The 14,366-nt window shown below is 39.8% G+C and overlaps 1 protein-coding gene across 3 annotated transcripts in view; it reads left to right on the top strand.

Annotated features, from left to right (window-relative positions):
• Positions 1-14,142, top strand: part of POLB (DNA polymerase beta) — a 33,547-nt gene extending 19,405 nt beyond the window's left edge. For 2 of the 3 annotated variants that reach the window (XM_010368037.1, XM_030937869.1), the window contains 5 exons: positions 3,889-3,959; positions 5,171-5,257; positions 11,614-11,678; positions 12,193-12,332; positions 13,897-14,142. In XM_010368037.1, the coding sequence (XP_010366339.1) occupies positions 3,889-3,959; positions 5,171-5,257; positions 11,614-11,678; positions 12,193-12,332; positions 13,897-13,991 (458 nt within the window). In that variant the 3' untranslated portion in view covers positions 13,992-14,142. Of the gene's footprint in view, positions 1-3,888; positions 3,960-5,170; positions 5,258-11,613; positions 11,679-12,192; positions 12,381-13,896 lie in introns of all 3 variants that reach the window. The other variant, XM_010368038.2, reaches the window with a different exon arrangement.
• Positions 14,143-14,366: the final 224 nt, after the last annotated feature.

Below are 14,366 nucleotides of genomic sequence, written 5' to 3'. Positions count from 1 at the left end.
GTAACATACTTCCTAATCTTGGGTTATTTTTGCCCTGATACTAAAATTGCCTAATGTATGTGAAGAACTTGGATTAAAAAGATGTAATTTGTGGTACTTCATAGACTCACTAAGACCTAGTAGTATTAGTTAAGGGTATTTGTTTGTAGATGGGAATATGTAACTAGGGGAAATTCATCCTGATTTTATTATAGGATGATATTTTAATGACTAGTTTTAACGACACTTATTAAATGACTTTAAGTATATTGAAATGCTAGTAATGGTAGTCTTTGGCTCTTTGGCTAGATGATAGTGAAATTGTGGGTAGTTTTGTTAATTTACCTTTCTTTTTCTTTTTTCTTTTTTTTTTTTTTTTTTTTTGAGACAGAGTCTCACTCTCTCGCCAGGCTGGAGTGCAGTGGTGCCGTCTCGGCTCACTGCAACCTCTGCCTCCCAGGTTCAAGTGATTCTCCTGCCTCAGCCTCCTGAGTAGGTGGGACTGTATACAGGCACGTGCCACCATGCTCAGCTAATTTTTGTATTTTTAGTAGAAACGGGGTTTCACCATGTTGGCCAGGATAGTCTCAATCTCTTGGCCTCGTGATCCGCCCACCTCAGCCTCCCAAAGTGCTGGGATTACAGGCGTGAGCCACCATGCCTCACTGCCCAAGTTTTCTATAAAAGAGCTAAGAAATAATGTTTTAGAAGTACCAGTTCAAAACCAATTCTTACAATAAGCGGGTTCATGAGAAGAGTTCTGCTTAGTATGTGAATGTGAGCAAAGAAAGAACCACACAACCTGGTGTCTTACTGATTTAACATTTTGAAAAGCTCATACATGCTTAAAAATATTAACTTTTGGCCAGGCACGGTGGCCCACGCCTATAATCCCAACATTATGGGAGGCTGAGGCGGGCGGATCATGAGGTCAGGAGATTGAGACCATCCTGGCTAACACGGTGAAACCCTGTCTCTACTAAAAATACAAAAAATTAGCCGGGCGTGGTGTCAGGCACCTGTAGTCCCAGCTACTTGGGAGGCTGAGGCAGGAGAATGACATGAACCTGGGAGGTGGAGCTTGCAGCGAGCCGAAATTGTGCCACGGCACTCCAGCCTGGGCAACAGAGCGAGACTACATCTCAAAACAAAGTAAACTTTTAAAATTGGAGTAGAAAAAGCTTATTTAAAACATTTTAGAGTATGTTAGAGTTGATAGAGTAGATACCTGAACTGAATCTCTGGTCACCTATGGAATTTTGTCTAGGAAGTAGGTGATGGAATACTCTGGGTAGCTGCTGTAAGAATCTAGAGTTGGGGAGAGAAAACTAAATCCATACTCACTGATTAGTAGAAAGAACGTTGGACCAGGGTCAAAAGACCTGGGGTCTGAGGCCAGATCTACCACTGTTACGTCTCTCCTGATCTAGATTCCATACTTGCAAAATGAGAGAACTGAAATTAACCAGTTGTTCAAGTATGTCTGCATCAGAAATACCTAGGACTTAAAAAAAAAAAAAAACATATTGTTGTACCCTCCTACAAATCTGCTAAATAAGAACCTCCTTAGGTGGGAATTGGGATTCTGTATTTTCAAAATGTAGATTTGGAGGCACAGCAAGCCACATGCTTGCTATCATGGCTATGACAACCTTCCTGGATTTATTTCTATTTTATTATTACCTTTTTGGGGTATGTTGTATGGTTATATGCTTTCACATAAAAAGGTATACACTAAGATGTCTCACTTCCACAGTCCCTGTGCACTCCTTCCTACTCCTTCCTACTAAGTCCCATTAAGAACCACTTCCCTATGGATTCTTGTAATGTTTCTTCCTGAAAATACAACCACATATTAGTATACCATCTTTATTTCTTTCTTCTCCCTTTCTTTCATAAAGTAACATAATATGTATACAATACTATACCTTGCTTTTTTCACTTATAAATACATCCTGGAGATTTTTCCATATCAATATGTAGAAAACTTCCTTCTTTATTTGTTTTTTGAGATGGGGTCTCTCTCTGTCACCCAGGCTGGAGTGTAGTGGCGTGATCTCGGCTCACTGCAACCTCCGCCTCCTGTGCTGAAGTGATCCTCCCACTTCAACCTCTAGAGTAGCTGGGACCACAGGCATGTGACAACACACCCGGCTAATTTTTTTTTTTTTTTTTTTGGTAGAGACCTGGTTTTACTATGTTGCCTGGGCTGGTCTCTACTCTTGGCTCAAGTGATCCACCCACCTCAGCCTCCCAAAGTGCTGATATTACAGGCATGAACCACCGTACCTGGCCCCTTATTCTTTTTTGTAGCTGCGTAACATTCAGTTGTATGCATGTATCATACTTCATTTATTTATCCAGTCCCCTATTAATGGACCCTTGGGTTGTTTCTGTTTTTTTGCTCATACAGATTTTTTGTTTTTGTTTTTTTAGATAAAGTGAAACATTGTTGTTGGTAGGCAGACGGTGAAAGACATCCAGCTTTTAGGAGAACGAAATGAGAAGAAGAGAAGGCATAGATTTTCCTTTACTAAAATAGCTTCCATGGATGTGCAGTACACAGTCTAGTCTTCTTTTTCTTTTTGAGGCGGAGTCTCGCTGTGTCGCCCAGGCTGGAGTGCAGTGGTGTGATCTCAGCTCATTGCAACCTCTGCTTCCCAGGTTCAAGCAATTCTCCTGCCTCAACCTCCCGAGTAGCTGAGATTACAGGCACACACCACCATGTCTGGCAACTTTTTGTATTTTTTTTTTTTTTAGTAGAAATAGGGTTTCACCATGTTGGCCAGACTGGTCTTGAACTCCTGACCTCAAGTGATCCACCCACCTTGGCCTCCCAAAGTTCTGGGATTATACGTGTGAGCCGCCGTGCCCGGCCTAGCCTTCTTTATATTTAAATATTTGGTTAAGGCGCTGTGGCTCATGCTTGTAATCCCAGCACTTTGGGAGGCTGAAGTGAGAGGATCTCAAAGACACTGCAAGATCTTTAGTCACCAAAAGTATGTTTGGCCTCTATTGTACTTATCAAAATGCAAGGGAGGAGATAGATTGGATTCTTTTATGCTGTATACCAGGCACTATAGTGGATGCTTTTACATATGTTCTTATTTACACAATAGCAGATGAAGTAGTTTTTAGTAGTTTACATATAAGAAAACTGAGGTCTAGAGGAATGAAGAGTCTTCATTTGCAGCACTGAAAAAAAAGTAAAATGAACAAATTCCATCTAAGTGGAGACAGAATTTCATAGAATATAGGAAAAGAAAGGTTTAAATAGCTGCATGTAACTTGCCTGAAGCTATGTGGTTGTAGAGTATAGATCGATTAATTGAGTTCAATCATAGGAATTGAAATGAGTTTTCTTTTTTTTTTAAAAAAAAGAGCCTTCGTCTCTCTATGTTAACTGGGTTGGTCTCGAACTGCTGGCCTCAGCGATCCTCTGGCCTCAGCCTCTCAAAGTGTTGGGATTACAGGCATGAGCCACTGTGCCCGGCCGAAATGAGTTTTCTGATTAACTTTTATAGAGTTACAGTATATTGTTTAATTTGAGATTTTTACATATAGAGTTGTTCATAGGTGTATTTTAAAGCTATTTTAAAATATTGTTTTTATTCATTATTGAGTAGTTACTTAGGTGCATTTTTAACACATTAAATTAACTTATTGTATACAATGTGTATCTAATGCCGATTACTGTTGTCATCACAGATTCTGCTGTCTACATCAATACACCTGAATAGTTGGACAGAAAATTGAAATCTTTTAACTAATTCTGACTATGAAGCACAGTGAAATAGAAAGTTAGGCTGTAAGAAGTAAGGCTTTTCTGTGTGTGTCATCAGCTTGGTTGCATTTGCCCAATTGATACATTTATGTGGACAATCTCATATGTGTCTTCTGTCATCACAGGTGCAGAGTCCAGTGGTGACATGGATGTTCTCCTGACCCATCCCAGCTTCACTTCGGAATCAACCAAACAGGTGCCTCAGAGTTTATAATCAATGTGATCAGTCTCACACAACAGTGAATTTCACTTTTTAAATGATAGTTGGATGTTTTCAGAGTAAGTTTTATTTTTGCCTTCCCGAAAAGTCTGCTGAAGAGCTTTGTACTGATTGAATTCTGCGAAAGGCAAATTTCTCGATAGGGATACCTATTGTTCTTCCATGAGGAGCTGGGAGGACAGTCTAACATTTGAAAGAGATGACATCTAATACAATAGTTTTAGAACGACTTACTATCTGTGATAAATACGTTAGAAATACTATAATCAGGTTTTCATTAAAGGAATATTTTCTCTTAAAAAATGAAATATTGAGAAACCTTACTTCTATTAGAAAACCTGTGAAGGCAAAACAGTTTTTATTTTACAACATATGCCTTTAAAAAATGGAACAGCTGACTCTTTGATTTTTTTTCCCATGAGCCATTTCAAGAACAGTAAAACTCTTTGATTTAAGGAAACAGATAAATACAACTGATCATTGTTTTAACAATCATAATACCTTAAACAGTGGTTTCTAAAAATATGTTTCAAAGATGAATTTTCTATTGGAAAAAGTACTTGCTCAGAACATTAAAAAACATAGAGATGGCCAGGCACGGTGGCTCACGCATGTAATCCCAACACTGGGAGGCCAAGATAGGCGGATCACAAGGTCAAGAGATCGAGACCATCCTGCTCAACATCGTGAAACCCCGTCTCCACTAAAAATATAAAAATTAACTGGGCGCGATGGTGCATGCCTGTAGTCCCAGCTACTCGGGATGCTGAGGCAGGAGAATCGCTTGAACCTGGGAGACAAAGGTTGCAATGAGCTGAGATCATACCACTGCACTCCAGCCTGGCAACAGAGCGAGACTCCATCTTAAAAAAAAAAAGAGAGATTTCTCCATAAATAATTAGAAAACTCATGTTAAAAATGTTTTCTTTCCGGGCTCAATTCCCTGCCAAAAAAAACGGTTTCTTAGCCAGGCATGATGTTGTTCCTGATACTCTGGATGCTGAGGTAGGAGGATCACTTGAGTCCAGGAGTTCAAGGCTATAGTTTGCCGTGATTGTACCTGTGAAGAGCACAATCTCCAGTCTGTGCAATATAGCAGCACTCTGTCTCTGAAGATATTGTTAAATATTTTCTTGCCATTACAAAGTAACTACTCTTTTTCTTATTCCCTAATTATGATTCTGCAGCCAAAACTGTTACATCAGGTTGTGGAGCAGTTACAAAAGGTTCGTTTTATCACAGATACCCTGTCGAAGGGTGAGACAAAGTTCATGGTAAGTACTTGTTAAGAGTTAGCACATCTAAAAAAAAACTTGGAGACTGTTTAGTAACCATTCTGAGTGTGCGACTTCATGGTAGCTTTGAATTACTGTCAACAAATAGAGTATCCATGAGACTTTAAAGAAAAGTAATCAGCAGGATGCCTGATTCTCATAACTACTCTCAGAATATTTTAGGAAAGAATTTTCTTTTAATTATCCACTTGTAAATAACAGGTGTCATCAGAATAGTTAATTAGGCCTGGGCATGGCAGGATAATCCCAGCTCTTTGGGAGGCCAAGGTGGGCAGATCGTGAGGTCAGGTGATCAAGACTATCCTGGCTAACATGGGGAAACCCCGTCTCTACTAAAAATACAAAAAATTAGCCAGGCATGGTGGCGGGCGCCTGTAGTCCCAGCTACTCGGGGGGCTAAGGCAGGAGAATCACTTGAACCCAGGAGGCAGAGGTTGCAGTGAGCCGAGATCATACCACTGCACTCCAGCCTGGGTGACAGAGCGAGACTCTGTCTCAAAAAAAAAAGAATAGTTAATGAGGCATAATCTGCTTTTTGAAAATATCAGTAATGACTTTGACACACATTAAGTTTTTCCCTAAAATAGCAAATGGTTCTCATCTTCTCTGACTCAGAATTCTTCAATAAGTGAAGTTAGAATTGATTGAAAAATATTAATCTATTTCAACACCAAAGAAAGAAAAGTCATCACGGTCTGTGATAGAACACTCAAGGGAAGAAACATGTTACATGGAATGGTAACGAGGGAAGTTGATTGGGGGGAAATTAAGACTTAATAATTCAAGATGAATGGCTAGTGGATTAAAAGCAGATTAATAAATGATTCTGTATACCAACAGGAAGGCAGATAGAAATCTAGAATTAAGAGTCTTTTTTTTTTTTTTTTTTTTTGAGATGGAGTTTCACTCTTATCACCCAGGCTGGAGTGCAGTGAGGTAATCTCGGCTCACTGTAACCTCCGCCTCCCGGGTTCAAGCGATTCTCCTGCCTCACCCTGCCGAGTAGCTGGGATTTCAGGCGCCTGCCACCATGCCCAACTAATTTTTATATTTTTAGTAGAGACTGGGTTTCACCATGTTGTCTGGGCTGGTCTCGAACTCCTGGCCTCAGGTGATCTGCCTGCCTCGGCCTCCCAAAGTGCTGGGATTACAGGCATGAGCCACCGTGCCCAGCCTAGAATTAAGATTCTTACTTCCTCTTTTTTGAGACAGGGTCTTGGTCTGTCACCTAGGCTGTAGTGCAGTGGCGAAACATGGCTTACTGCAGCTTCAACCTCTGGGGTTCAAGCCGTCCTCCCACCTCAACCTCCTGAGTAGCTGGGACTACAGGTGCACATCACCATGCCCGGCTAAGTTTTGTATTTTTTGTAGAGATGGGGTTTCACCATGTTGCTCAGACTGGTCTTGAACTCCTCATCTCAAGTGATCCACCCTCCTTGCCCTCCCAGAGTACTGGGATTACATACATGACCCACTGTGCCCGGGCCTGTTACTTCTTTCTTAACGTGACGTTTAGTGTTCCATCACTTATATACATCATTTGAGTCCATTTTCTCCACACCCCACTTTTCCCAGGTTATATGACTGAAAGGAAAGAGACTGTGCTTTTGGAGAGTGGACATGCTAAAATTAGTAAGAGTCTCAGTGCATAGATTTGACAAGAGTTTTAGCCAAAGCTAGAAGATAGTTGAGAAAGATAATTAAATTGTCATGCCATTCAGAAAGTAGAGTGGTGTTTGCCAGGGCCTGGAAGGAGGGGGTAATAGGGAGTTCCTGTTTAAATGGCGCAGAGTTTCAGTTGCGGAAGATGAAAACATTCTGGACATGGATGGTGGTGATGGTTGCACAACAATGTGAATGTACTTAATGCTACAGAATGGTACACTTAAAAATGGTTAAAATAGTAGTCAGGCACAGTGGCTCATGTCCATAATCCCAGTGACTCATGTCCATAATCCCAGTGACTTGGGAGGCTAAGGTGGGAGAATGGCTTGAGCCCAGGAGTTTGAGGTATAGTGAGCCATGATCGCATTACTGCACTCTAGCCTGGGTGACAGAGCAAGACCCCATCTCAAAAAAGAAAAAAAAAAAAAAAAAAGATGGCAAATAGTAAATTATATGTCATGTATATTTAACCCACACACATATAAAAAATCATGTCATTAAGTTCAGCATGGTGATATTAGTGGGCTGTGAAAGTGTATTTTCTAAGCTGGTCACACTTCAACAATGCTTCCAAACGAACGTTGGAAAGATAAAAGTAAAGACTCTAGTCAGTCTTTGGAAATTAAATCTCTGATTTGTTCTCTTGACTCTGTCAGGTTTTGAAGTCTTACTCTGTTCCCAAAAGTATATACATACATGAGATGGTATTAAAAATAGGGCTTGTGTATGCCCCATGAACAGCCTTTTCAAATTTAGGTGGATTTTAATTCACTCAAAATGAATGTGCATGAATCTTACATTTAAGAATATTTAGTCAGATAAAATCCTGAAAACAATATCTGCTAGACAAGCTGGATGTTTTGCACAGTAGAAAAGTGTCTTGCTATATCTGGGCATATTCTGGGGACCTCTCTGGCCTAAATCTCTTCCTCAAGTATCATCCCTGTGAAAATCACTAGAAATCCTTACTGGGAAGTGTGCCAACTATTTTCAGAGTTAATGACCAGGAAGGTATTTCCACACTACTATGGCAGAAGCCATTTTTTATAATCTTAATGGTGTTCTGCTGTACTCGAAGAGAGATCCAGAGGAAAAACCAACAGAAGCTATAGGAATCCAGCTAGCAAGAATACAAGGTAAAAGGGCCTAGCATGGTGGCTCACACCTGTAATCTCAGCACTTTGGGAGGCTGAAGCAGGTGAATCACCTGAGGTCGGCAGTTTGAGACCAGCCTGGCCAACACAGCAAAACCCCGTCTCTACTAAAAATACAAAAATTAGCTGGGCGTGGTGGCGGGCACCTGTAGTCCCAGCTACTGGGGAGGCTGAGATGGAAGGATCGCTTGAACCTGGCAGGCAGTGGTTGCAGTGAGCTGAGATTGCGCCATTGCATTCCAGCCTGGGCGACAGAGCAAGACTCCCTCACCCTCCCAAAAAAAGGAAAAAGTATCATCTAGTGGGCTGGATGTAACCTGAAAAGGAAAGGTGGGTAGCCAGGTCTTTGTGATCTTGTTGATAGTGGTGGACTTGGGTTATCCCAGTAGTTGCTCAATCAAAGAAAGGAAACCCTTTGCCTAGGAAGTGTAAGGGCAGCCAAATCCCAGTTATTGCTAGAGATGAGGCTAGTTTAGACCTCACTGTGCATGTGCCACAGGAACGAAGACTAAGGCCACTCACCCATCCTAGGATAGACCTGGGATTGTAGGAACCATGCCCTATCTTGACTTCCCAGTCTTTAAATCATACATCTGGCAGTACATCTAGCGGTATTGACAGGAAAGGCATCCCCCAGACATATTTCCAGAAGAAAACAGGCTAAAACACAAGAAGACTGGGTCTGTTTATTTGTTTTTAAAGTGTAGAAGATTCAGATGACAATAAGAACAAGAAACTAAGATCTTTATGTTGCGACGTAGGAATCCATCTCAGTGGGTGGTTTTTGACAAAATTTGGATGTTATACCTGTGGTTCATAGTCCCTGGAACTTAAAAAAATACCATAGTTGAGCATGCTGTTTTGACATTTGTAATCATTGTTAGGAAGAGAAGCACTCGAGGTCAACTTTCAAATCAATTTTAGAGACAGTTAAGAGGTGGTTTGTATCTTTTGTTATAGAAGAATAGATTTGGATACAGAAGATAGAGGGTCTTATTCTGACTCCATTACTAATATTCTATGTGGCATTGGGAAGGTGGATTTGCTTCTAAAAGGCCTGAGTTTTATCTTTAAAATTGATATTTGCCCTACGTCAGAAGACCGTTATGCAGATCAAAATTAAATAATATATGTGGAAACTTTGAAGAGTTTGTACAATTATTTGATGTACAAATAAGAATTTGCACAACTTCAAAGATACTAGATCTTCCAAGAGTTGTACAAAGAGAGCTGCACAAATATAAGATGTCATCTGTGTGGAAATGGATCAGGAGAGGAAGGTAACCTGGTAAGGATTAGATTGGGGAACAAAAGAAGGGATAGAGAGAGGATGGTGCCTTGAAAGAAGAACAGAATGAGGAGAGTGAGCACCCCCAGGGCAGAAGTTGTATTCAGTCAATTCAGCAAATACATATAAGCATCTCCACCATTCCAGGCACTGTTCTCGAAGCTTGGAATGTATCCATGAATTTAAGTAAAACTCATATTTGAGGATTGTGGGAAGGGACTGATAGTTAACAATGAACATAATAAATATGTGAATTATGTAATAGGTTAGAGTAGTAAGTGTTATTTTTTAAAAAGGAAGAACAGGGTGTAGGGGAGAGGAGAGTGCAGGAGGCAGTGTTAAATAGTGTGGTTGGAGGCAGCCTCACTGAGAACATGAGACTTAGAGAAAGACATAGGGAGTTAGCTAAGCAGATATCTGAGGGAAGAGATAGCCAGGGAGGAGTCCAAGCAGCAAGCCTATGGGAATGAGCGTGAGCAAGATATCCAAAGAAGCTAAGAGCTCTAGGCTTCTAAAAGGAAACTGGCTGCAAAATGAATTCGACTTAGGTAGTGAAATAAGCCATTCTCATTCCATATTTTTGCAAAACCTCTTCTTGCTATCACCACTTACTAGTCTTAAAGATATGCCTCTCCATGTGTTTTTCAAGTTATCTTCAAGACAAATTCCTTTAAGCTAATAGTAAACAAACAGTAGGAAAGCCATGGTTATTCCAGATCATCTTGTACAATCATAGTCTTTAGATAATTGAGCTGTTCTTCCTGTGAATATAGTAGCACTCAGAAGAAAACAGTTTCCTCTGCATTTAACTATTGGTTTTATGTAAGATGAGTGTCATTCAACTTTCAGTATTTTGTGCAAGTTTGGCCTTGGGTGATTTTCTGTGAAATATCTGCAGTAAGAATTCAAGGGACAATAGGAGATACCATGGCTACCGTGAGGAAATGAAAGAGGCTTTATTTCAGACACTCAGTATGAAGCTCCCCAAATGAAATGCCAAACAAAGCTAATCCACTCAATCTAATACAGAATTTACAGTAAAACAGAGAAATTCTTTAACATTAGCACTTCAGAAAAAGTGCAGGAAATAAAATTAGCCTTGAGGAAAGGAACAAAGCCACGAGATAAAATCCTATTACTGATGTGACAAACAGCAACATCATTCCCTGTGGCATCTAGACATCCGCATCCGCAAGGTAATACCTCCTGGTAATTCCAGGTGGAAATGATTTCTGATCCACTTGAAAGTGGAAGTTGAGTTGGAACTTGTTAGTTTCTAAGAAGGTAGGTATTTTGAAGGTAAACATGTTTCATTAATCTTTCTTCCATAGGAACAGCTAAAGAATTAGTTTAGATTTTAATTTTTCTATTTTGCTGAGTGAAAAAGTATGGCTTTTAGTGGCATGTGTTAACTTGACCACTCTTGGGGACCAGAAGCTTGTCACTTGTGTATTTTTCTTAGAATGTAGCATTTGATACTTTTAATTGGAAATTTGGTGGTGCTTATATAGCTTGTTTTACATATGTATGGGTTACTGACCAGTCCAGATTTTTTGTCCATTTTTCTGGAAAGGGAAAAGATAAAACAGACTTAAATAACTTTTGTTTGGAAACTGTAGAAGCATAATGAAAACTTAACCTGTGGAGAAGGAAGAAAGTAATCCTCTCATTTTCTGATCTCATATTTTTCTTATTTTCCGTGTCTTTCTCCCTTCTAGTATCTGAGAGATTTCTTCAATTTCAAACTCTTTTACTTCTGCTACCTATCATTTTAAATTTTTATTTAAACCTTTCCCTGAGGGTTTTCTGTAGTATTCTATCCTTACTTCATGGATAGACTATCTTCCGTTATCTGAGACTATTACTGGTAGCTTTTTTGTTTGTTTTCTTCTTCCTGCATAATCGTTTCTTCCACCTTGCTCTCTTCTGTTTATTTTGATGTCTGTGTTTTGTGTTCAGTGTTTTCTTTGATTAGTTTCTTGTTTAGTATCACGCAAAGGCCAAATCCTCATAATGAGAATCCTCATTTGCAGTTTCGTGTAGTTCTCTAATTATCATGAAGTGTAGTAGAAAGGTGGGATAGTGTATCACTCACAGAAGCTGCTAAAAGTGCTCAGAATTCTAGAGCTGCTAATATTAAAAACAAAAATGACCTTGTGTTTTGCTTGATTAAAATTAAGCCTTAAGTTTAGAACATCTTTAAACTTGGTTTAAAATATTCATTTTAGGGTGTTTGCCAGCTTCCCAGTAAAAATGATGAAAAAGAATATCCACACAGAAGAATTGATATCAGGTATTGTTCAGACTTTGTTGCTGACCTGTTAACTTTTCCAAACTTGTCTCGTTTTCTCCCTCCCTTTTTGTATCTTGGAGTTCACATTCATATCTAGAGCCTCTTTTTACTCCCAAGAGCCATATGTTCTTGCCAAATGCAATGTTTAGCTCCAAAGTATATAAAGAATAATGACTGTCTACAGACTCTGATTTATTTTCTCTAGATTTACACCTCACCGTGATGCCTTCCACAGCTCAAAAGTTGTTTCCTGCCTGGGCTAAGTTAGTTGTATTAAGTGATAATGCGATTTCATTTCTCCACACCTCTTTCAGAACAAAGTTCACAGAAACCTAAACAAATTACAAGGTTGGGGTGATTTGAGCAGTCTACCTCATGATAGTCTTCTCTTCAATTTACTAGACCACTTAGGCTTATCTTAGGTATTTTGTTCCTTAATGATTTTAGGAGTCCTATATTTGCTAAACTTGAAATGCATGGTAAAAAAAATGTATCTACTGTCCATTTTTTTTAGGTTGATACCCAAAGATCAGTATTACTGTGGTGTTCTCTATTTCACTGGGAGTGATATTTTCAATAAGAATATGAGGGCTCATGCCCTAGAAAAGGGTTTCACAATCAATGAGTACACCATCCGTCCCTTGGGAGTCACTGGTGAGTGTCCACGTGTGTATTAGAGATCATCTCTCATCTCGAGAGAAGGTAATTTTCAAAGATACTTTGGTTTAGCAAACCTTCTAATAACTATGCCAGTTAGTGTAGTTTCTTTGTATTTTTAGTCCTTCAGGCAACAAGAAAGGATGTAATGTATAACATGCTCCTAGGCCCTCAGTTGAAGGCCATCAAGGAAAGCGTTATTTCCAGCTTTGTTAAAATGGATTAAATCCTTGCATGCTCAGTAAAACATCTTACTCATCTAAAAGGGTTTTTTTTTTGTTTGTTTTTTGCTGTTGTTTAATGTACCTCCAAGACCCCTGAAAAACTCAAGTATCATTGTTTTCAGTGCCACATACTTTGCTTTTAGTGCCACAGTATCTTTGGCCCCATGCTTTTAAAGTTTAAAGAATAAGGATTGCTGAATATATGCTTAATGGGTCCTGTTAACATTTCACAGTATACTATGTGGTTTACTGTTCTCTACTAGGAGAATGAATTTTTGTCATTTTGTCCTCAAAGTATAAAATAAGGCTTTCATCCCTGGTAGACTAGGGCAGTGCTTCTCACAATTCAGTATGCATACCAGCAACATGGGGGCCTCACTAAATTCAGATTCTAACTCCTTGGGCTTGCAGTGGGGCTCAGGATTCTGCATTTCTAGTAAGCTTCTAGATCAGAGGTTTCCAATCTTTTAGCTTCCCTGGGCCACATTGGAAGAAGAATAATTATCTTGGGCCACACATAAAATACACTAATACTCATGATAGCTTATGAGCTTTTAAAGAAAAAAATTACGAAAACATCTCATCGTGTTTTAAGAAAGTTTACAAATTTGTGTTGGGCCACATTCAAAGCTGTGCTGGGCCGCATGCAGCCCATAGGCCATAGGTTGGATAAGCTTGTTCTAGATGCCAGTGCTGCTAGTCCAAGAACTGAGTTGCAAAGGAACTCACTAGAGTATTTTATATAATATATAGTGGCTCCAGCAGAGAGGACAATCATGAATGAGGATGATTTGAGTGGCCCTAGCTGGGATCCCCAGGTTCCCTTTGTGGCACTGGTGACTCACAAGACAAGGCTCCAGCACAGGCTTCTGGGAGACAATAGAGGTGGTCAGTGTCTTTTTTTTTTTTTTTTGAAACGGAGTTTCGCTCTTGTTGCCCAGGCTGGAGTGCAATGGCACATTCTCGGCTCAGTGCACCCTCTGCCTCCTGGGTTCAAGCGATTCTCCTGCCTCAGCTTCCCGAGTAGCTGGGATTACAGGCATGCGCCACCACACCCGGCTAATTTTGTATTTTTAGTAGAGACGGGGTTTCTCCATGTTGGTCAGGCTGGTCTTAAACTCCTGACCTCAGGTGATCCGCCCGCCTCAGCCTCCCAAAGTGCTGGGATTACAGGCGTGAGCTACCATGTCTGCTAGTGTCTTTCTTTTTTAGTGACTTGGTTACCATTTTCCTTTTTCTTCTGAAAGCAAGTCCCACACAGCTTTTAATCTTGAACCCTCTATAACTAAACTATAAAACTGGTTCTTACAATAAGTTTTTTCTCTCTGTACTTGTAGGAGTTGCTGGAGAACCCCTGCCAGTGGATAGTGAGAAAGACATCTTTGATTACATCCAGTGGAAATACCGAGAACCCAAGGACCGGAGCGAATGAGGCCTGTATCCTCCCTGGCAGACACAGCACAATAGGAGTCTTAATTTATTTCTTAACCTTTGCTATGTAAGGGTCTTTAGTGTTTTTAAATGATTGTTTCTTCTTCATGCTTTCGCTTGCAATGTAGTCAATAAAACCTCGTGTACTATTATTGGATGATGATGTTCTTATTTTCTTAGCAAATATGTTTAGTTTAAATTTTCATATTATGTTCATGATCATACTTTACTATGGGTTTGGTAGAGAGAAATATGAGATGATAGCAGATCTTTAATGGGAGTTTTTATTTTCTCATATTCTGCTCTAGGCTATAAACCACATTACCCCTACTTACTGATCACAAATTAGTTAATTAAGGTACACCCAGAGACTAGC

The sequence above is a fragment of the Rhinopithecus roxellana genome, chromosome 9 (assembly GCF_007565055.1).
Source record: "Rhinopithecus roxellana isolate Shanxi Qingling chromosome 9, ASM756505v1, whole genome shotgun sequence".
Taxonomy (NCBI): domain Eukaryota; kingdom Metazoa; phylum Chordata; class Mammalia; order Primates; family Cercopithecidae; genus Rhinopithecus; species Rhinopithecus roxellana.
This window is presented reverse-complemented; position numbering and strand designations above follow the sequence as displayed.